This window comes from Enhydra lutris, unplaced genomic scaffold (assembly GCF_002288905.1).
Source record: "Enhydra lutris kenyoni isolate GAN:26980312 unplaced genomic scaffold, ASM228890v2 scaffoldscaffold15, whole genome shotgun sequence".
Taxonomy (NCBI): domain Eukaryota; kingdom Metazoa; phylum Chordata; class Mammalia; order Carnivora; family Mustelidae; genus Enhydra; species Enhydra lutris.
In genome coordinates, this window is record NW_019154099.1 from 2,752,493 (window position 1) to 2,775,637 (window position 23,145).

At 36.2% G+C, this 23,145-nt stretch overlaps 1 protein-coding gene across 3 annotated transcripts in view; it reads left to right on the plus strand.

Annotated features, from left to right (window-relative positions):
• LOC111147045 (calcium binding protein 39 like) overlaps nucleotides 1-23,145 on the plus strand; it is a 114,277-nt gene that overhangs the window by 37,814 nt on the left and 53,318 nt on the right. For 2 of the 3 annotated variants that reach the window (XM_022502908.1, XM_022502909.1), the window contains 2 exons: nucleotides 16,003-16,144; nucleotides 18,955-19,119. In XM_022502908.1, the coding sequence (XP_022358616.1) occupies nucleotides 16,034-16,144; nucleotides 18,955-19,119 (276 nt within the window). In that variant the 5' untranslated portion in view covers nucleotides 16,003-16,033. Of the gene's footprint in view, nucleotides 1-2,627; nucleotides 2,703-16,002; nucleotides 16,145-18,954; nucleotides 19,120-23,145 lie in introns of those variants that run through there. The other variant, XM_022502907.1, reaches the window with a different exon arrangement.

Sequence of the window (23,145 nt, forward strand, 5' to 3'; positions counted from 1 at the left end):
TTAAAAATTTTTTAAATAACTTTTAGTTTTCTCATCTTGTTTTCAGAGGAGGAAGCTTGTACTATTTCCATTTTGGAAATTTGTTAATTTTTTTGTGGATTAATATATGGTCACTTTCTGTGATTTCTTTGCATGTGTTTTTAAAAATGGTGTTTGGTAGAAGTCAAATATAAACACATACAATCATGTGTAGTTGGTTTGAATGTGTATTTTGAATACCTTGTCTTTATTTTGTGCCTTAGAATCATAGATTGATATAACGTCTCCCAGTGTTAAAGTGCCTAAAAAAAAATTAACCTCATAGTTAGTCTAAGCACCATCCTTACTAATCCTGAATTTTTCCAGGTATATCAGAACTCTCTGAGTATAATCTTGAACTCAGGAAGATACAAGGCACTTATTACTAATTGCCCCCTGGTGATTTAAGATAATATCCCTTTAATATTTTTTTCTTTAAGTAAGAAATAAAACTCTAAGTTTTACAAAAGTCCAAATTAAAGGAATAATTGGCAGACTAATTTCTAGTCTTCTTTGGTGCCTATTTCTTAGGTGTTAAGAACCAAATTACCTTATAATATATTTAAGTTTTAAAAGTCTACTTTAGGGGTGCCTGGGTGGCTTAGTCAGTTAACCATCTGACTCATGACTTGGGCTCAGGTCATAATCTCGGATTGTGAGATTGAGCCGCTCATCTGGCTCCCAGCTCTGTCCCCCGCCGGTTTGAGATTCCACTTGAGATTCCCTCTGCCCTCTCCTCTCACCTCATGATCTCTCTTTCTCTCAGTAAATAAATAAAGTCTTTAAAAGTAAATAAATAGGGTCCCTCGGTGGTTCAGTGCGTTGGGCCTCTGCCTTGGGCTCAGGTCATGATCTCAGGGTCCTGGGATTGAGCCCTGCATCTGGCTCTCTGCTCAGCAGGGAGCCTGCTTCCCCCTCTCTCTCTGCCTGCCCTTTTGCCTACTTGTGATCTCTCTCTCTCTCTCTCTGTCAAATAAATAAATAAAATATTAAAAATAAAAGTAAATAAATAAAACTTGCTTTAAATGAGCCACCTTAAGAAGTACATATTTTTAAATAAATATATGTGTATATCAGGGAATCTATATTAAACACCTGATATATAGGTTAAGAAACAAAGCCAAGCTTTATTTATTTGCTTATTTTTCTTAGGGGTAGTAACCAACTATTTATAGATTTTTTTTTGCCTCGCACTTTATTTAAGCTCATATTCTTAGAGATGCTTTAGCAGAGAATAAGATTAAAACATAATAGGCCTATTAACTTCTGTCCATTCTGGCCAAGAATTTTGATTGGAAACGTACAGTGGGAAACCGAGAACTTGAAAGTCTTTGGGGCTATGGGACTGGAACAGAAAACTCTAAAGCAGGCTCTGACCGGCATTCTCACATGGTCAGCATGTATTCCAAGCTGAGTACATTGCCTCCTAATTCCAGAGAATTCTACAAATGCCATCTAAGTCTGTCACCAACCACCCCACTCAGCTTTCTACCTAATTCCTCATTCTCAGATTTTTCAGAGATCCGTAATTTTAAGACATTTTACTTTATAATTATACATGTGTAATAGTGAAAAAAGTTTTTAAAATACTCTTAAGCCTTTTAAATTCTCATTGAAGAGATACTATGCATCCTGACCAATGTTTTGCATGTGTATGTGGAGTGAGGGGGACTTCTAAACAAAGTGATTATATTTGGTTTGCACATAAATAGTATAAGCTGCTCTACTTAATATTTTTGGTGTCAGGATTTTTCTGTGTTCTTTGTAATTTTCCCTTTTATAACTGCAAATGTTGGATCTAATTCTCAAAATATGCCATGTTTTAAAATACATTATACTTTCACATACTTTAAATTATAAACACTCTAATTTAAAAATCTTCCTTGTCTTTTAAAATCCGAAGAGTAAATTCATGATGCTTGAGTATTTCCTTGCTACACTTTTATTATGTTTGGGAATCAGAATCTTCCCTAAGAAACTAACATATTAGCAAATGAAGCTGTTATTATCACTATCAACACACCTTTGTTAGAAACTTTTATTTACATTTTTAACCAGCGTTGTCAGGCCATTTTAATCTGTGGACAAAACTACACACATGAGCAACTATAGGACTTAGAACGCGGTGAGGAAAATATTTTGTTTATCCCTAGACTCTTTTACGGTGAAGGAGCAAGATTTAAATTTGCCTCAGCTTAATTGCTTTACACACATTCTTGTGACGCACAGTTGGGAGGGAGGAAGAAAAAGAGGGAGCTGTTACACAGTGGTATGTATCTAAAAGAGTGCGTTTGAGAGAGAGAGGAGAAGGCAGAAGCAAGCTGGTCTGACCAGAAACAGAAATGCCTGTGACAGATTAAGAGACAGGCAAGGCTTGGAATCTGAGAGCAAGCAAAGAGAGTGGAAATTTACAGCTGCCCTGTGCGAGCGTTCAAGTGATCATTTTCTGCTAACGTTTTCCGGTGGTAACTGTTACTCTTCAAAGAGAGAGAGAAAGTGAAGAGGGAATTGTGGAAACTCTTCGCTCTGCAGCGCTTTTGGTAACAGGAGGCACCCTCTATTAAATGGAAGATAAAGCTACTTCATGTAAAGTGCTTTGAGCCCGAGATAGAGCTGTCTTCAGCACCTCACCATGTGTCTACTTTTTGTTGCTTAGACAAGCTTGGACATTTCTATAACATTTGGTGAGTATCAGCCAGGTTATCTATTCTAGTTCATAGAAATGAAATTGATGTAGTAAACTTCAGTTTTCACTGAGGTTTTATAGCTAGTGCTTATATATTCATTTTAAATCATGTTGTTACCTTGTTTCTTTGTGCATGATGAACTGCTGTTACTAGGAGAGGTTTAAAAAAAAACAACAACTACAAAACAATACTTCTCTGTTGCCTAAGGCACTTGAACCATTACCAACTATTCTGTGTCCATGGAATATCTTATTCTGGAAATGGGTTTTTATTTACAAAGAGTTTCCAAAAATAAAATAGTGGCAGTATACCATTTTTCATGTTTCCTTTTCAACTGCCTGAAAATTCAAAAGTTATCTCTTTCTGTCTATTGTTCAATAAATTTAAAACTATCATTGTGATGTTTGGGATTCTCAATTATTGTAAGTTACATCATTCTCTCATAATTCAAATAGAAGTGTTAATGATACCATTCATTAAAAGGACATATCATTTAAGTGTTGAATGCTTCTGTTAGATCCAATAAGTGACACGTGATTTTTTCAAGGTTCTGTAATGAGTATAAAAATTAGATAATTTACATATCAAATTTACCATTTAATACAAAATGAATGTACATGGATTTCAAATTAAGGATTCAAAGTTATTTTGTTCTATTGCTGATACCAGACTCTCATATAACATTGTTGCTCTGCTGAAGAAATATTATAGCCAGATGCATATATGTATGCCAGCAATATAGCAGAGAAAAGAAAAATAAACTTGTGAATTATGTATTCACATTACAAGAGAAATTTTATTTGTACAACCTTAGCATAGGACATTGTATACTAATTTTTTATGTCTTTTTAAAGGCATCAGTGGAAGACACGTAATCATTCCTCTGTGGGTGGAAGAAAATATATATTGTTAGCTGCTAAACTGAGTCATTGCATAGAGATGCACCATTCTAAGCTAAGTTTTGAATTTACTCTCTGCCAGCATCAAAAAATATGTCCTTAGTGGTTCAAGTGAGTCCTTTAAGGCAGAACAACTTAGCTGGAATGACAACTTCTATAGAGTGTCAGTAAGCATATCAAAAGAGTTTATACACTAGACATAATATATAAAATGGCTGTATTTCCTCTATGTGTACAGAAGCCTGTAGAACAGGTTTTGTTTTGTGAGGTTTTTTTTTTTTTTTCTTAAAGCCTTTCACCTATGTATAAGAAGAAACTCAGCTGGTCTTGGGAAACCTTCTCCAGACCAGTTTCTTGCACTTAAAATCAAAAGTAAATAAAATAAAGATAATATCACAAACCAACTTTTCTTCCTCACAGAACTTCCCATACTTGGTCTTAGACCAATGGCAGATTTGCACACAGCTTCACAATTGTCAGAATATTTTTTTTTAATTTTAAACTATTAAGTCATTGGTATTACCTTAGTGCTGGCATCATTTCTTAAGCCCATAGGAATGTAAATATGACAGCAAAGAATAAGTCATTCCCCATTTACAAATGTTTTGTACTTCAGAAGTTTATTGTGAGTGGGTTGTTGGGAATTTGGGACCCATCTCCCCTGGAAAATTATTTAAAAAGTCTTTGATTTTTATTATAGCTGAAGAAAATATCTTAGCAACACTATAGAAAAACCATTGCCACCCTGAAAAATAGTAGGAAATCAATTCTAGTAACGAAACTAAATGTAAAAACAATTAGGTTGAATAAAACATTCTTATTTATCCTAGATGCTAATGCTTGAAGAAAAGCAAATTTAATAAGATAGATGGGTTTTTGGAAGGATGCTTATAAACAGGATTTCTAGGTACTTTAAAGAGCTTCCAAGGTTGCACACCCTGTATGAGATCTAATCTCATGTTATAATTTGCTATTTTTATTTTCCTTACTATAGGCCTTTTCTAGCCATTGCTTCTATGCTTATCACCCATTTATGAAGTGTAGCTCAGTGACACATTAAGTAGGTACCTAATAGTTACTAGATGAGGACTAAATTTTTTCTTTGGTTCACAAAAAAGGAAACTGAGTAATTTTTCCAAGATGTCCAAAAAAAGAAAGGGGTTTAGGGGCATGTGGTTTTCATTATGAGAAAGATATGGCCTGACGAGTGTTGACTGAATTGTGAAGCACAAACAAAGCAATAGTAGTGCAGAATAGGCCTATTTAGAGAAAAAGAGAAGACCTTGTATGACTTGGTGGCAGCCCTGAGTGAGCAGGGATGGTGATGATACCAAGTTTACAAGCTTGGTATCTTGAGTACACGGGACATTCTGAAGTAAGGTGTCAACTTTACGTATTTGCCTAAGTGTGCTTGGACCCCTGTGAGGAAATGTGGCCTATGTGGAAAACTGAAATTTGGTCTATCTAAATCAAGTTTAGTCACACTAGTCCTAAAAATTTTTCTAAAGTACTCTAGTACAAAGTGTAAAAGTTGGTAATGTAATAAACATATATAATGAAATAAACAATACACAGAGCACACTTATACTAGATGATTTTTAGTGGCAGAAAACTTTTCCATTTGATCAAGAAATACTTTCTTCTATTTCAAAACTATAAACCTTGTCTTAATAATCATAATAATAATATTTAACCAAAATTTGATGACTGTTAATTATATATGTGCTTAGAAGAAAGACTAAAACAGAAAAGTGAATTTCGCACTTACTTTGATAATTCTGTTGTAAAGAATATCAATTATGAATTTCAGTGAGATCTGATGCTTTGATTACAGGTACTAGTGTTTTGTTGTTGTTGTTGTTTTTATAGGTACTAGTTTTGAGAACACTGACCTAGCTTCAGACCTCTGCTATAAATTGAGATTGTGAAATTCTAATATAGAATTATCACTCATTGACAATCACTAATAGTTAATAGGTGTAGAAAATTTTAGCTCTGACAAGTGACTGGAGCAGTCAGTAGAATCACTATGAACCTAATGAATGAAGTTACTGGTGGTTTTTTCCTGGAATATTAATAGTCTAGTAGGTTGTTATTTATAACAACAAATAAGTTAGCAGTTCTATGTCTTCCTAAGTTCATGTACTAGTTCTATTTTTAAATTATTTCACTGGTTACAATACATTAGAATTCAGGAGTAGTGCCCAAGGACTTGGGTTTCTCTTCTTATAAAAGAGTTTTTATTCCAAAGGAAGTCTGGCCAAGGCTTCCAGGTGAATGAGGATCCATTAAAATTCTCATGAGTTTTCCGTTCCTATGTAAATTGTCTGTTTTTAGTCGTCAAGATCTCCTTCATACTGTGTTAATAAAACTTAATAAAAACAGAATCATTCTTGGTCATTTTGAACTGAGAAAAAGAATTATCAGTGAAAGTCCTTATTTATACTTTATTGTCTACAGATTTCACTCATTTCTGTAGGTTTTCTAGTAAAGTATTTAATTGTGGTGCCTTCTAATTACATTTAGCATATGTATTTAAAATAGGATCATTGGGGCGCCTGGGTGGCTCAGTGGGTTAAACGGCTGCCTTCAGCTCAGGTCATGATCTCAGGGTCCTGGGATCGAGCCCCATATCGGGTTTCCTGCTCAGTAGGGAGTCTGCTTCTCCCTCTCCCTCTCCTGCTCTCTCGCTTACGCTCTCTCTCAAATAAATGAATAAAATCTTTTTTTAAAACGGAATCGTTAAAGGATAGAAGACGTTAATTAGATGATACTTTGACACATACGCTCTATAATGGATTTGGTGTCATAGCATGTGTAACTAGATTGATATCTCTGTAATTTATTATTTCTGTGCAGGCACTTCTAAGGTATGACATTGTCGGTGGGGAGAGAGGTGACTATTTGGATATGGCAAATACAGTAGAACCTGTAGGTATACTTTTTCAGTTTTAAAATATACCTTAAACCATTTGAAGAGAACAGTTTAATGAATATTGACAAATGTATACACTAATGTAACCTCCATTTCATTAGTTTTTAAAAAATGAATCTTACAGGCCCAATTATCTGCCACAGATGCACTTTGATTTATATCATTTCTACCTGTGAGTTCTGTTTGGAGTGCATATAAAAGAATCGTGATTCCTGAACTTTTGTGATTTTTTTAAAATGTAGTGCTAAGTTTATTTTAGTTTCTTTAGTTTAAGAGAAGGTACTTATGCCTTAGGTTTAAATTAGCAAGCTTTAAGAAAATTTTGGAAATGTTCCTCTCTCAGTCATCGTTGATTGTAAAATAAACTTATGTGGAAGGAAAGAAGGCTCATTTTTGAGTTGGTTTTGTTACAGTGAGTTAGAAGTTTGGTTACTTTTTATAGTTTTACCTATGGAAATCTTGAGATTTTTCTTGGCTTCAGAGATAAATTTCTCGCTCTTAAACTTTTGTGGGAAACCTTTGAAATTAGAACTATTTTTGAATAGTACAATTGGAGGTTAAACATAAAGGCGTGGAAATACTCATTAGCCATTTAGAAATAAACATGTATTTTCCTTTCAATATTTTAAGGAATAAAAAGAAGGGAATTGAATGTCCCAAATGACCTTTTCTCCTAGCTTCTCTTTTTCCCTTCCCCTGTAAGCACTCCTCTGCACTTAATGTCACTGAACATATTCAGAGTGATTAACTTTGGGCCATCTTTAATGACGCTCACACATAAGTTAGGAATATGAAATATTTTGCTGTGTATTAGAAAAAGAAATGCTGCCAAAATCTACTATAAAGTCTACAGGGCCTGAGTTCCCTGGGAGCAGAGGTGAATAATTTATTTTGGCTCTCTCTCCAGATTCTGAGCCAAGTTCTACTCTTTATGAAATTTCATAGCCAAACTAACAGAAATCATATTTGTTTGACTAATGCTTTGAAAAGACATGGTGATCAGATATTCCACAGTTTGAACTTTAAAACACAGTTGTTTAGTCATTAAAAATATCATTTATGAGAAGGTGTTTCCATTATGAAAGTATTTGCATGGGATATTAAACAAAGCTTGGAAAAAAGAAAATTTGAAGGAAAAGGAAAATTTAGCATCCATAAGCCAATTACCCAGAGACAATCACCATTAACTTTTGTAAATTTTTTTCTATGCATAGCCTTTGTGTACTTGTGTTTTGTTTGCTTTTACATAGTTCTCTAGTATGGGGTACTGCTTTTAACAACATTTCCATTTTATTTCGCATTCTTTGCAAACATTTTCATAGCCAAAGACTGTATTTCGTCAAATCTAAGAAGCGATTGGCTATAAGTCATGTACTTTGTATACCACTAAGAAAGAAAGAAAAAAACTGTTAAGGAAGGTAAAATCCCCTCAGTTGTAAGAAACACCTCAATTTCACAGATGTTAAAATGTTTTTAAAAATGTTACAAAGACAACCCTTATTTTAGTTTACTTTGTTAAGACAGATTGCCAGAAGCAAGAATTACTTACTAAATCAGAGGTTGTGAACATTTAAGGGTTCTAGAGCCACACTGCTAAATTAATATTCAAGTAATAGTCCCACCAGAATGAGCCAGAGGGGGCCGGGATCAGGGAGGTGTATGAAGGGGGTTGCTTCAGTTTTTCTGTTTTGAGCTGGGTGGTAAATACACAGGAGCTTGTTAGGCTGTTCTCTATTTCTTCATCTGTATGCCCCATATATTTTAATTAGATTAAAATACCTAAGGGAAAAGTCCTGTTGAAGCATTTTGATTAGTTTGATGTTGTCACAATCCACTTGTGAGCCAACTGCTGTAGCCAGGGCAGTGGAAAGAATACTCTGGCTACACCTGTCATGTTCCCACCCTTTGGGTATGGTGGGATGGGAAGTAGAACAGACAGGTCTATCACCACGAGAAACAGGGACCAAATAGCTACCAGAGATTTTCTTGTCCTTTTACTTTTTTGATTCAGTTAATTTCTGCTTCTATTGCTATTATTTTGATCCTCCTTTTCTTGGAGACTTTTGGGGTGGTTTCCTTTTTAACTTGAATCCTTACTTATTTTTATTCCCCTATGAATTAATTATAATTGTAGATTCTCACCCTCCTACATGTCCTACCAACAATATCAAGGCTTCCTTTCAAGAATTATTTCGATTTTTACCATTTATTTTGTTAAACTCTTGTGGGCTTGATTCCATGTCATCTTTTTATAAAATTTTTAGTAAGCATACACAATCTATTCACACATAAATATGTTGGCTAAGGATTCAGTTATGAGGCTATAGACTCTCTCAGAACTCTGTAGGTTTTCTCTTTGTTCTGATGATATTTAGCTTTATGGACGTTCAAAGGCAACTTGATTTTTATCCTTTGTTGTTAAGGTCATTTTGTAGGAATGAGCTTTGAAAGTATAATGTTTGTTTCTTTTAAAAGCCACAAGACACTGAATCTGGGGGGTCACCATTAATCTCAACTAGAAGAGCTCTTTAAGTGATGAGGTTTAGCTCTTTTTTCTGCTTAAACTGTTACATCTTTGTTGCTTCTGCTTCACTTTTTAAAATACCTGTTTTTATAGGATCATTTTATCTTTTCCATATCTCTATAATATACATATTGTAGGTGCTCAGTAAATATTTTTTGAATGAATAAATGTAGCCTCACTCATTTTTTACCTCTCAGTTGTCCTTAGTCAATTTTCCATAGGGTCATTTCTGCTCTATGAAGATTTGGATTACCATGCTGTATTTGGGGTGTTATCTGTATATGTGTGTATATATATGTGTGTGTGTTTCTCATCTTTTATCTTTGCAGCTTTTAGTTTAAGTCCTTTTCTTTTTTTGTCAGTTATTGTCTGTTCTGTCTCCTACAGAGAATTAATTTTGGAAGCAACCTTTCCTGTCTTAAGTCCACAGGGCATTTCTTCTCTTTCTTGGGCTGCTTTTTTTTTTTTTTTTTTTAATAGAACCTACATTATTTGTTGTTTATTCTGTTTATTCACTCTTGACAATGGAAAAGTACAAAAGGGCCAGTGTTAGTCCACGGACATTTGTTTGCTGCATGGCCCACTGTCAGCACTACGCTGGAGGGCATGTTGGTATGCACAGCCTACATAGTTTTCAGTTCCTAAGAGGCATTCCTCTAGAGTTAGTCTGTTGTACTTAATATGGCATCCTCTCCTGTCCCTGCTTCCTGCTTTGCTGAAATACAATGTATAGTCTAAAAACTCTGAGGTAGACTTTATAGAAAAATTCCTACTACCCTTTTATCCCCAGAAGGCACCATTTTCAGGACTCGGCCATTCCTTTTGTTTCTGCCTTAAGCACTTTATCTTAGGCCATGATGGATAGATAGTAGGAGTTTAAGATTTAGAATGGATGTGGACCAGTGATGAATCACCTGGAGCTCACTGTATATAACGTAGCTATTTTCAAAGGGTGATGCCCTTTAAGAACCCACTCTTTGAGTATGGAGGTCCTCAAAAAAATTGAAATTAGAACTATCATATGATCCAGCAGTTCTACTTCTGGTTATTTATGAGAAGAAAATAAAAATACTAATGTGAAAAGCTATATGCATCACCATGTTCATTGCGGCGTTATTTACCAAGAAATGGAAAGAACCTAAATGCCAGTCAGTAGATGAATGGACAAAGAAAACGTGCTTATATATGTATAATACACCCATAAATATTATTCACCCATAAAAAGTGAATTCTTGCCATTTGTCCATATGGAAGGAACTTGAGGACATTATGCTAAGTGAAATAATTCAGACAGAGAAAGACAAATATTGTATGGGCTCACCTGTGAGTGGAATTAAAAAAAAATGTCAAGCTCAGATACAGAGAACAAATTAGTGATTGTCAGAGGTAGGGGTGGGGGTGGATGAAATGGGTGAGGGGGGTCAAAAAGTACAAAGTTCTAGTTATAAAAAATAAATAAGTCATGGGGATGCAATAAATAAAATAACTAAACCAGTATTAATATAAAGGCAATGTATCTGGACTTTCCCAAAACAGATTTGGCAGATTTGTTTTGATATCTTCATAAATGAAATGGAAAAATAGGAGTTAGATGATATGACTAGGTGAATTTACAGTTAAATTTTTTTTTTTTAAAAGAATCCCCTTGGGGCCCCTGGGTGGCTCAGTGGGTTAAGCTGCTGCCTTCGGCTCAGGTCATGATCTCAGGGTCCTGGGATCGAGCCCCGCCCTCAGCAGGGAGCCTGCTTCCCTCTCTCTCTCTTTCTCTACCTGCCTCTCTGTCTACTTGTGATCTCTCTCTGTCAAATAAATAAATAAAATCTTAAAAAAAAAAAAAGAATCCCCTCACTTTATAGATAGGACAAATGACAGCTGGGCAAGGGTGGTAATTTCTGAATCATAGTGGATCAGTTACCAATTCAGAACTAGACAGGGGTTTAACTACCTTGTATTTGTTTAGTAGGTAGTGCTGAGTGCCAGTTGGCTCATTTTTTAAATAACAGTGGAGTAAATGATGTGATTGGGGTGGATGCACATACAAGTGTCCAGCATGGTTGCCCAGGGAGTAGAAAGGGCAGCCCTGGGTTTGAGGGTGATACAGGAAGGTGTTCAGTCTGGGGGTGGGACGGGACTGGTTATGGTCTGAGGAGAACAGAGCAGTTAGGAGAGTTTTGCCAAAATTTATAGGGGACCGGGGGCTGGAGCTGCATAGTTTGAGATATAGGTCTTGATTTCCCTCATAATATGGATCCCAGAATTGAAGAATAATGGTCCAATGAAATTTTAAAACATTATTAAACTAATTTTATATTATAGTTGTAGAAAATAGGTATACTTAAAATATGAAAATAACAAATTCAAAAAAGGAGTACTGTATTAAGAGGCATTATACTGTGTGTTTTTCCTCTGTTATATAATTTTATTGCCCCCAAAATGTTAACTTTCCCTGTTTAATAATAATTTCAAAAGAGCAAGGATTGTATTTTTCTTGTTCATAACTCTATCCCAGGTATTTAGCAAAGTGTCCATGCTTAGTATTTACTCAGATTGTTTGTTCAATGAACAAGTGAGTGAATAAATGAACAAATCAACAGGCAAATAGAAAGTTGGAAGACAGCAAATCAGAAAATGGTGGCTAACTACCATGGGAGTCCTGAAAACATTTGTGATATTACCAGAATTAGCATTAGAATTAGCCTGATACATTGAGAACTGAGCAGAGCAACAGGTACTGGAAAAAAATCATGTCATATCACATATACATGACCATATTCTTTTTTATTTTTTTAAAGATTTTATTTATTTGACAGAGACAGAGAGGGGGGCAGAGAGCACAAGCAGGGGGAGAGGCAGAGGCAGAAGCAGGCTCCCAACTAAGCAGGGAGCCCATGTGGGTCTCGATCCCAGGACCCCAGGATCATGACCTGAGCCAAAGGAAGACACTTAATTGACTGAGCCACTCAGGCACCCCATGCATGATACCATATTCTTATTTGTACTCTATTTTGATGTCAGGAGTATTTAGTTGGAATTCTCACAGTCAATTATCTTTTCCTTAGTGCAGTAGAACTATATGAAGAAATGAACAATTATACAAATGCATTTAGCATTTTAAAAAAACTTTTTAAAAAATATTTTATTTATTTATTTGACAGAGATCACAAGTAGACAGAGAGGCAGGCAGAGAGAGAGGAAGGGAAGCAGGCTCCCTGCTGAGCAAAGAGCCCGATGTGGGGCTCGATCCCAAGACCCTGGGATCATGACCTGAGCCGAAGGCAGAGGCTTTAACCCACTGAGCCACCCAGGTGCCCCTAAAAAAAACTTCTAATGCTAAGTATTTAAACATTAAATATTTAACCTTTAAAGAATAAATTATATTTTTTAAAAGAAAAAAATGTGTAAGTGATTCAAGGACACAGATGTGTCTAGAACACTTAAGACAATATCATGTCTCAATTAGTATGCCTTTCTCTTTTGTGAAATCATTCATTATATCATAGAACTTTTTGTAATAATAGCAGCTAAACATTGTAGAGTACTTTATTTATACAAGGCCCTGTGCAAGATGTTCTACTTACCTTTAATCGTCTCAACACTGAAAGGGAGATGTTATCATCTCCATTTACAGATGAGATCACAGAGCCTTAAGGATCTGTGCCCAAGATCACTTAGGTAAGAAGCAACAGTTGGCTTGCTCTGCCCAACTTATCTAATGATTGGTTCAGCACCCACTCTACTACCACAGTACATATGCTTTTAAATATACTCCACCTTCATTTATTGATGTGTAGGGCTGACTACTAAAGTAAAATCTAGTGTGTCTTTACAATTTTGTTCTTGAATTGTATAAAGGTACATGATACAATGTTCTGACTCTCTTTTTGCACCTGACACTGCCTACTGTGAGAATCATTGTGATCTTCACATGCTTTATCTTTCAATGCTCTGTCAGCTTTCAGTATCTGCCTTAGAGGCCGCCTGGAGTCTCTTGTTTTTCAAACTTATCCTTGCCCCAAGAGTGGACAGGTTCCCCTCTGACTTAGTCTCCCCACACTGGGGAGTTGAGGCACCCCTGTCGAAAACACCATGTCTTCTGAAAATGAGAATTTAAGTCTTTTGTTTTATCATCAAAATTCACACTAACTGTTTTGATTTCTACTTCATAACATCTATATGTCCCATTGGAATTTTTTTTTAAAGATTTATTTATTTGACATAGAGCTAGAGAGCACAAGTAGACAGAGCGGCAGGCAGAGGGAGAGGGAGAAGCAGGCTCTACGCTGAGCAGGGAGCCGGATGGGCTCGATCCCTGGACCCTTGGGATCACGACCTGAGCTGAAGGCAGACCTTCAACCAACTGAGCCACCCAGGCGCCCCTCCCATTGGAATTCTTGATTATAAACAACAAATTCTGAAGGAATTTATTGGACGGATATAAGGTAGCTCACAGAATGACAAGTTCTAGAGAGCCAGATTTGGGAAATCGGATTTTAGGGGGATTAGGGATTTAGAACCATAGCTATGGTTATGCCACAGGAATAGCTAGGTAGAGTGCTGCTATCCACTGGTGCACATTTGTGTATACACACTTGGATAATATCCTCCATTGACTAAGTGCAACATTGTTAATCAGAAAAAGAGCATTTGTATAATATCCTCCATTGACTAATTGCATCATTGTTAATCAGAAAAATATTAGAAAAAATAGAATTAACCCAAATGTCCATTAATAGAGTATTAATAAAATTATATAGTAATTTAATAAGAAATTTCCACATAATTCATATCTGTATAATAGAATACTATATTGTATACAATTGTAGGAGATCTAAATATATACTCATAGACTGGTATTCAAGATATAACAAGTGGAAAAAAGTTACAAAATACTATGTTTAGTATTACTCTATTTTTGTTTAAAAATGTATCTAATATTATATATAAGAAAAAATTCAGAAGGAACATAGACCAAACTGATATATTTGTTATCTCTGAGTGGTTGGTTAATGGAAGACTTTGACTTGGTATATCATGTTTCTGTAATGTTTGAAACATTTTTGCCAATAACTATAAAGTATGTGAATATGCCTCTCCTAACTGGAAACTTCAGTTATGATTTTCTTCCTAAATAATTACATTATGGTAGGGCAATGACAGCCATATTCAGCTTTCTCTGCTCTATGTAAATAGATGTTCTCAAAAACAAGAATTAATACTCCTTTTCCTCACTCTCCTCACCCTCCACCATGGTGGTCTTCATTTCCTCAGTGAGTATGGCCAGCTGAATGTTTGAAGAGTAAATAAAGAACAGATCAGATTTTAAAATAATTTTACCTTGCGATTTTGTGATTGTCATGGGTAGCATTAAATATTGCCTTACCGCAGTATGTGGATCCTAATCTCAGTTTTGTTTTACATGTTTTATTTTATCTATCACCGTCATTGCTGGCAGCAGCACTCTCATTAGTTGAAAAATCTAGTTTTAAGTATTAGCTTATTCTCTAAAAGTACTCCTTTTCCCAGTGGGACTCTTTCCCTAATCCTTGTATTTGTATTTTAGAAAAAATTTTAAACTTTGAATAAAAAGTTTTAGGCGAAGTTTTAAAAATACCTGTCTTAAAAAATATATATGTATTTATGGGCGCCTGGGTGGCTCAGTGGTTGAAGCCTCTGCCTTCGGCTCAGGTCATGGTCCCCGGGGTCCTGGGATCGAGCCTCACGTCGGGCTCTCTGCTCAGCAGGGAGCCTGCCTCCTCCTCCTCTCTCTCTCTGCCTGCCTCTCTGCCTGCTTGTGATCTGTCAAATAAATAAAAATCTTTAAAAAAAAATATATATATATATGTATTTAAATTTGGTGTAAAACTTGGTGAAACTAATTTTAGTTTGATCAATATTAATGTTTCAAATTATTGAATTAGGGTTTTTGAAAACATAAGACATTTTGGTATAACAATTTAATCATGTTAAGAGTTAAATTCTTTACAAACTGGTGACAGCCATGCTGGAAAACAAGTTGGAGGTTCCTCACAAAGTTAAAAATAGAACTCTCCTAAAATCCAGCAATCACAGTACTAGGTATTTACCCAATGAATACAAAAAGACTAATTCAAAGGGATACATGCACCCTGATGTTTATGGAAGCATTATCAACAATAGCCAAATTATGGAAGCAGCCCAAGTGTCCATCAGTTGATGAATGGATAAAGATGTGATACACACACACACACACACACACACACACACACACACACACAATGGAGTATTATTCAGCCATAAAAAGAATGAAATCTTGCCTCTGCAACGTTGATGGATCTAGAAAGTATTATACTAAGTGAAATAAGTCAGTCAGATTAAGACAAATGCCATACGATTTCACTCGTATGTGAAATTTAAGAAACAAATGAGCAAAGAGGAAAAAAGAGAGAGAGAGGCAAACCAAGAAACAGATTCTTTTTTTTCCCCCCAAGGAACAGATTCTTTTTTTTTTTTAAAGATTTTATTTATTTATTTGACAGAGAGAGAGATCACAAGTAGGCAGAGAGGCAGTCAGAGAGAGAGGAGGAAGCAGGCTCCCTGCTGAGCAGAGAGCCCAATGCGGGCCTCGATCCCAGGACCCTGGGACCATGACCTGAGCTGAGGGCAGAGGCTTTAACCAACTGAGCCACCCAGGCACCCAAGAAACAGATTCTTAACTCTAGAGAACAAACTGATGGTTACCAGCAGGGAAGTGGGTGGGGGCATGGGTGAAATAGGTGACAGGGATTCAGGAGGGCACTTGTGATGAGCAGTGGGTGTTGTATGGAGGTGTTGAATCACTATATTATACATCAGGAGCTAATATTACACTTCTGTTAACTAACTGGGATGTAAACAAAATTTTAGATAAAATTTTAAAAAGTTAAATTCGCGATTCTTGTTTGCTTATTTGTTTGTTTGTAGCATTCTGTATTGGAAGAGGAAATTTCTATAGATGAAAAAAATGCCTTTGTTTAGTAAATCACACAAAAATCCAGCAGAAATTGTGAAAGCTCTGAAAGACAACTTGGCGATTTTGGAAAAGCAGGAAAAAAAAACCGACAAGGTATGAACTAAAATGATAATATTATTATTCAGATGCATGTTTTCCAAAACCAAAAACCAATGTAAAAGCTTGATGAAGAATCCCCAAATATGGTCTGTGATGTGCACATAAGGTCTCTATGAATACATATAAATTGATTTCAGGTTTTATGCTGTTGTTGACTCTTGCCTTGAACCCTTGGTTCACTATCTTCAGCCTCTGACAAAACTTGGATCCCTCTAGACTACAGAGCTTAAAAATCTAAGGGGCTACACAGGTATATAATGCTAAACTGACAGGAAGGATAGAACATTTTTATTTAAAGATCACCTGATAGTTTCTATGACAGTGCAACCTCATTTTAACATTTTTTAAAGGTCCTACTAAGCAGGATTTCCTCATAGGTAAGGTTTTTGTTGTTGTTGTTCTTTTATTTTGTTCCTTCCATAGGATGTTGGATCCTACGTATTCAATTTCTTTCTAAAGTGACTGGTTGGTTTATGGCAACACTTAAGAGATCTAGAAAATAAATATCCTTCAGTTCACAGTATCTTCCTATCCCAGGGTAAAAATAAAATCTTGGATCTTGTAGGGATGTAGAGATATAATGTTTTATCCTGCATCTTGTAAGGGATGTAGAAGTGTATTTTTAATTCTTGTGTACTTGTAGTATTGAATCAAATATTGGCTCAATTAGATAGAAGAAATGACCTTCATAAAAGAGTAAACCCAAATTTACTAGTAAATTACAGTAAATCTGCATAAGATAGAAAAAACATAAAAAGATACTCGTTTTCATGAGTAGTCAGGAAAAGGCCAGTTAAAACCACGTACATTCATATTACACACTCACCTCCTGGCAAAAATGAAAAATGTCTGATGATACTAAGTGTTGGCGAGGATGGAGAGCAATGGGAACTTTCCTCCACTGTGAGGGATAAGGTATAAATTGGTGTCACTGCTTTGGGAACCAGCTGGTATCATCTGTCAAATCTGAGGTTGTACCTGTGTTAAAACCCTGCAGTTCTACTCCTACATATAAACTCTAGAGATGATCTTGCACTTGTGTACCAGGATGCGCGTACAAGAGTGTTCATACGTTGCTGTTCCTAATAATCCCTCAATGGAAACCACCTAAATGTCCATCAAAAGTAGAACTGATGAACTGGGGTCCAGCCATCAGTAGAAAACTTGAGAGCAAAGAAAATTAAAACGCTGCTGCCTCCGTGCAGCTGCATGGATGGACCTCACATCTATAATAGCAACAGAAGCACCTCGTAAGAGGTCCCAGGTGTTATTCCAAAAAGTTCAAAATTGGCAGAGCTCAACTATGTTGTTTTGTGATGCAAATACAGGTTAGAAAATATAAAGAAAAGTAAAGAAATGATTGTCGTCAAAAACATGAAAACATTTACTTCTAGGTTAAAAAGGCTGCATTCAGGTGACTTCAGGATTTCTGGAAGTTTTCTGCTGTTAATCTGTGTTACGGGCACACAGAAGTTTGCTTTATAATTATTCTTAACTGCATATAATTTAAAGCACTCTTTTGTGGCTAAATATCACCCTTAAAGAAACTTCCAGCCTTTTAATAAATTAAGAATTGTTTCAGTCAGATCATAAGATGTATCTGGAAATTATTTTTTAAAGTAGTCATGCTACTATGAATTATTTGTATTTAATCTGCCTTATTCTCTTTATTCCCTTCCTCAGTTATAATGATTACAGAACCATACTTCAAAGTAATAAAACTATATTTCTTTAAAAAATATTCAGCAGATTAAATTGTTAACTTTTTGGCCTATTCTCTTTTGCTCACCTGTATTAATTTTGAAAAAATGTATTGAATAAATTCACATCCCATACAATCTGCCTCTTTAACGTGTACAGTTCACTGATTTTTAGTATTCTCAAAGGTTCTACAACCATCACCAGTATCTAATTCAAGAATATTTTCATCACCCCCAAAAGAAATCCTGTACCAGTTGGCAGTCATTCCTCATTGTCCCCTCCCTAGGCCTGAGCACCCACTCATCTGTGGATTTCCCTATTACTCTTCACAATATAGAGAAGTGGGTTTTTTTGTTGTTTTTAAGTTTCACAGAGAGCAAAAAAAGGTGATGATTATGTGGGAGAAACAAGTGGATTAACAAAGTTAATGGGTTTTGATAATTTGACCGTGTGTTTTGACAATTCAGGTTTACTACATTGTCCATTAAAAAATTAGAGTGATAGGAACTTGTTGAAAACCTTGACAAATGCTTTTAATTAAGACCCATAGCTACTGATAAGTCTTCAAAAACAGTCACTTTAATTTTGTTTAATATTTTATTTATTCATTTCACAGAGAGGGAGAGAGATCACAAGTAGGCAGAGAGGCAGGCAGAGAGAGAGGAGGAAGCAGGCTCCCTGCTGAGCAGAGAGCCCGACTCGGGACTTGACCCCAGGACCCTGGGACCACGACCCAAGCCGAAGGCAGAGGTTTAACCCACTGAGCCACCTAGGCGCCCCAGTCATTTTAATTTTTAAGAGTAAAATTTATAGTTAATGACTAGATTAGTTAGGCTATATCTGAGTAGGTTTTAAAGGAAGAGTGTTTTGATTATGTTGACCAAATAGAAATACCAGAGACTTTTTTAACATAAATACATTTTTGCAACATTTTTCAAAATAAAAAAATCACTGTCAAACAGTTTTTTGGTTGCTTGTAACTGTATAGTGTTCTTTGATCATAAATGAACAGAATCCAAGAAGTGGGGTTTTTTGGTTTGTTTGTTTATGGCTTGAAAATTTTCATTCCCTCTTCACTGTGAGCATATTTTTTTGGTCACCAGGCTTCAGAGGAAGTGTCGAAATCACTGCAAGCAATGAAAGAGATTCTGTGTGGCACAAATGACAAGGAACCCCCCACAGAAGCTGTGGCCCAGCTCGCACAAGAGCTCTATAATAGTGGGCTGCTGGTGACCCTGATTGCTGACCTACAGCTCATAGACTTCGAGGTAAACCATTTGTAAAAGGGTGCTGCTGCTGCTTTGCAAGTTCAGTGTATACAATCATAAATATTTGACTTTGTTTCTATTATTACTCTTCATCTATTACATATAAACCCAGTATTTTTCTAAAACTTCTCAAATTTCTTTATTAAGGTAAAAAGATATCTTATGGTTAAGTTTTCTGCAACTAGGAGGCAAGGCTAGTGGACATCAATAATAATGGTAATAATAATGATGACATTGAGTGCTTACTACATGTTATACAGTTCTAAGCACTCATCTCCTTTCCTTCTTAAAGGAAGGAATTCCTTTGGAATTCCTTTATGAAGAATCACCTGTGTGATTGGTACTATATGATGAGCCTCGTTTTATAGATGAAGAACCTAAAGTTCAAAGCTATTAAGTAATTTGTGCAGTCACTTGGATACTAAGAGCCAAAGCTGGGATTCAAACTCGGTGTCTCTCATGCTTGTTCATTTAGTTAAAATATTATACCAGTGATTTCAGAAGTTTGTTGAATGCTAGCAATATAGGATACATATCTCATTTTGAAAGCAGTTATACCTAGTTTACCTGAATAATAAGTGAGCTAAATAAAACAAAAACTTAGAAATATGAGTGGTGAAGAGATGTAGGCGTTTTATTATCTATGATAAATATGACTGAGAACGGTGGTTTTTCAGTAAACACTGTGTGTGTAAGGCATGTTTGACCATTGGCTATTTTGGTGATAGAAGTCTTGGTTTTGATTTATTGTTTTTGTTACTACCCTCATACTAAGAGCTTGAGTTTTCACTGATTCTCAGAGATGGATGAAATGCAGATTTCTTTTTTTTTTTTTTTAAGATTATTTATTTATTTATTTGACAGACAGAGATCACAAGTAGGCAGAGAGAGGAGGAAGCAGGCTCCCCACTGAGCAGAGAGCCCGATGATGAGGGGCTCAATCCCAGGACTCTGGGATCATGACCTGAGCCAAAGGCAGGAGCTTTAACCCTCTGAGCCACCCAGTCACCCCAAAAATGCAGATTTCTGAAATAGCTTTTAGTTTTATCCCTGGGAAAAGGAAAGGAAAACTAATTATGGTAATTACAGTGATTAGACCAAGATAAGGTTAGGGCTCTGGGGATCTGTGGAAATACTAGCCCACAGCTCTCTGGATGGCTTCAGCTTGGCTGACTGGCAGGATGAGGAACACAGAGCAAGACTGCTCTTGAGATGGGAAGCCAGGTGTGTGGGCTGGACGCAGACCCCGACTGGAGGACCCCACAACTCATCCTTCCTTTCAGACACACCTGTCTTTTTCTTTCTTTCCCTCCCTTACCTATTTTTCTATCTTTGACATTTCTACTCAGTAATCTCTTTGTCTACTTTTTTCTCTTGCCTGGCGTGCTCACTCTCCCTCCCCATCTTACTCCTCGCTTTTTAAACTGGCCATATGTGGAATGAAGTGTAGTTTTATCATTGCATCTGTGTGTTTTCATGGTTTTTCTATTCAGTTTCAAGTGAGATAATGAACACTGAAAGGAGTTGTGCACAGTGGAAAAATACTTGGGATTAGAATTGTTTAGCGTCCCTGCTGGGCTATTTGATAGTAATGTAACCTCTTTAAGACCAACTTTTGTCATCTCTAAAATAGGAAAAGTATGAACTTACAGCACTACTTTAAATATTAAACTGAATATATGTATATATATATGTTGTATAAGAACAATATATACATGTGTAGACTATACACAAATGTCAGAATATACTTGTTCTCATTTTCCTCCCTTTCTCAAACTAATGTTAAATGTAAACTGGTTTATTTTTGTTATAACCCTTGACTTTTTTTTGTTTATTACTTTAATTTTAGATTTAGTTGGTCAGTGACCATAAATGGGAAAAATACTCCTTATTATTGGATTATCATATTAAATTTCTATAAATCTCCTATTGTTTCACACTTTTTCCTGAAAGTAGAAATGTATTAAACTATTATTATCATTAATTAATATGTTAGCTTGAGTTGGTTTATGAGATTAGCCCAATATGCCATTGGATGCTGGAAGGAATATGACCAAGGATGGTTATATTTTGAGGAATGAGTCAGGCACAAGATGTCATCAGGCCCAGTGAACTAAGGAAGTCTTGAGCAGCCACAGAGTAGTGTAGTTCAAGGTGCTATCCAAGAATCAGGGAATACGAGTATATCAAGACAGACTTTGGGTACCTTATGGCTTTGCTTAGCATTGGCTTAAATAACAAAAGAGGAACAATAAGAAATAGTTATACAAGTTTCCCTTATTTTACAGGGGTACTAAAAATAAATAAATTTATTGAAGAGTTTTTGTTTGTTTTTCGTCAGAGAGCACAAGCAGGGGAGTGGCAGGCAGAGGGAGAAGCAGGTAGAGGGAGAATCAGGTTCCTTGCTGAGCAAGAAGCCCACACAGGATTCAATCCCAGGACCCTGGGATCATGACCTGAGCCAAAAGCAGACACTTAACCGATTGAAAGTCCTAATGGTTAATCTGTAAGTAGCAGCTTTGCATTTCAAGACTAAAGTACCCACATAAGATAATGACAACTTGATAAAACCTGTCCTAACTTTAGAGCCGCAGTCTAATCGCGCAGTCTAATCACACACAACTCTGCCCTCCTTGTGTCTTAGTTCAGAGGTAGAACTGGTACAGCCCCTTCTGGACTGAAAGTATCTTGAGTACTAGGATCCTGTTTCCCACAGCTAGTGCCATGTACACTGGTTGGTTGAGTGAATGAATGAATGTAGGCTTGAGAATGAGAGACTGAAGAAAAAGTAAGAAAATTAGACCAAAGGAAGATGTTCTGAGCACAGCAATAAGCCACTTTTCTTGTTGAATTAGTAAATGGTTTAGAAGGTATTTCACAAGTGGTGATAAGCATTCTAGTAAGTGCATAGCCATCTCTGGGGGTTTGTTGGAGAGTACAACAGTTATTTGACTGTTAAATTTTTGGTATATGTTTATAACAGGGAGAAAAAACTATTATTTAGGGTTGGGCTGTAGCTTTTGCCAGATAACCTAAAAGAATGGAGTATTCCTTACAGAGAAAAATGAATTTTTGTTTAGAGGACACCTAAATGGGCTTTTTTTGTTAGTTGTGGAAGGTTAGGTCTCTAAACAATGTCTGGAAGGAAAAGACTGAAAGAGAAGAGCTTAGATTTCTTTTGCAGAGTAAATCAACAGAAATTTGAGAAAGGCCCTCTCTTTGGCTAAGATCAATAGGAATAGGAAATAGAAGAAAAATAGGAGAACGCTTTGGAGTGAGGGAAAGTGTCTCCAGAACCATAACAGAGGAAGGGTTTTTGGAAGTAACTAGTGGTGGGAGGCAAGACCGTGAACAGGGTTGAGAGGAGCTTGGAGAAGGGGTTTGGGATCCAGAGCTGCAGTGGCTTAGATTGAGTAGCAGGAACTGCCTTGGCAGTCTTTGTGACGAACCCATTTCTCCTTCAGGAATCCAGAGCAAAGTGGCCCATGAGGATGAGGAAAGTACTAGAGGATCCTACTGTTACAGGAATAAGGGCTAGTGAGGAGGCAGACCTTTGAGTTAAAATTGTTTAAAAAGAAAATCTCATTACTTTATAGCCATAAATTTTTAATCTAATCCTTTAAACCTTAAAATTGCTGACAGAAAAGAACCACTTCTGCATATTTTTATGAAGTTAAAAAAAAAGACTTGTGGTTGAGATTGCAAGTCTTCAGATTTTATGGGCTCAGGATCAAACTCAGAGCTGTGTTTTTTGAGGTTTGGCCGCTATTCAAAACACAGCTTCAGACTCTGATGTTTTGAAACACAATGTGAGGGGCGCCTGGGTGGCTCAGTGGGTTAAGCCGCTGCCTTCGGCTCAGGTCATGATCTCAGGGTCCTGGGATCGAGTCCCGCATCGGGCTCTCTGCTCAGCAGGGAGCCTGCTTCCCTCTCTCTCTCTATCTGTCTGCCTGCCTCTCTGTCTACTTGTGATCTCTCTCTGTCAAATAAATAAATAAATAAAATCTTAAAAAAAAAAAAAACACA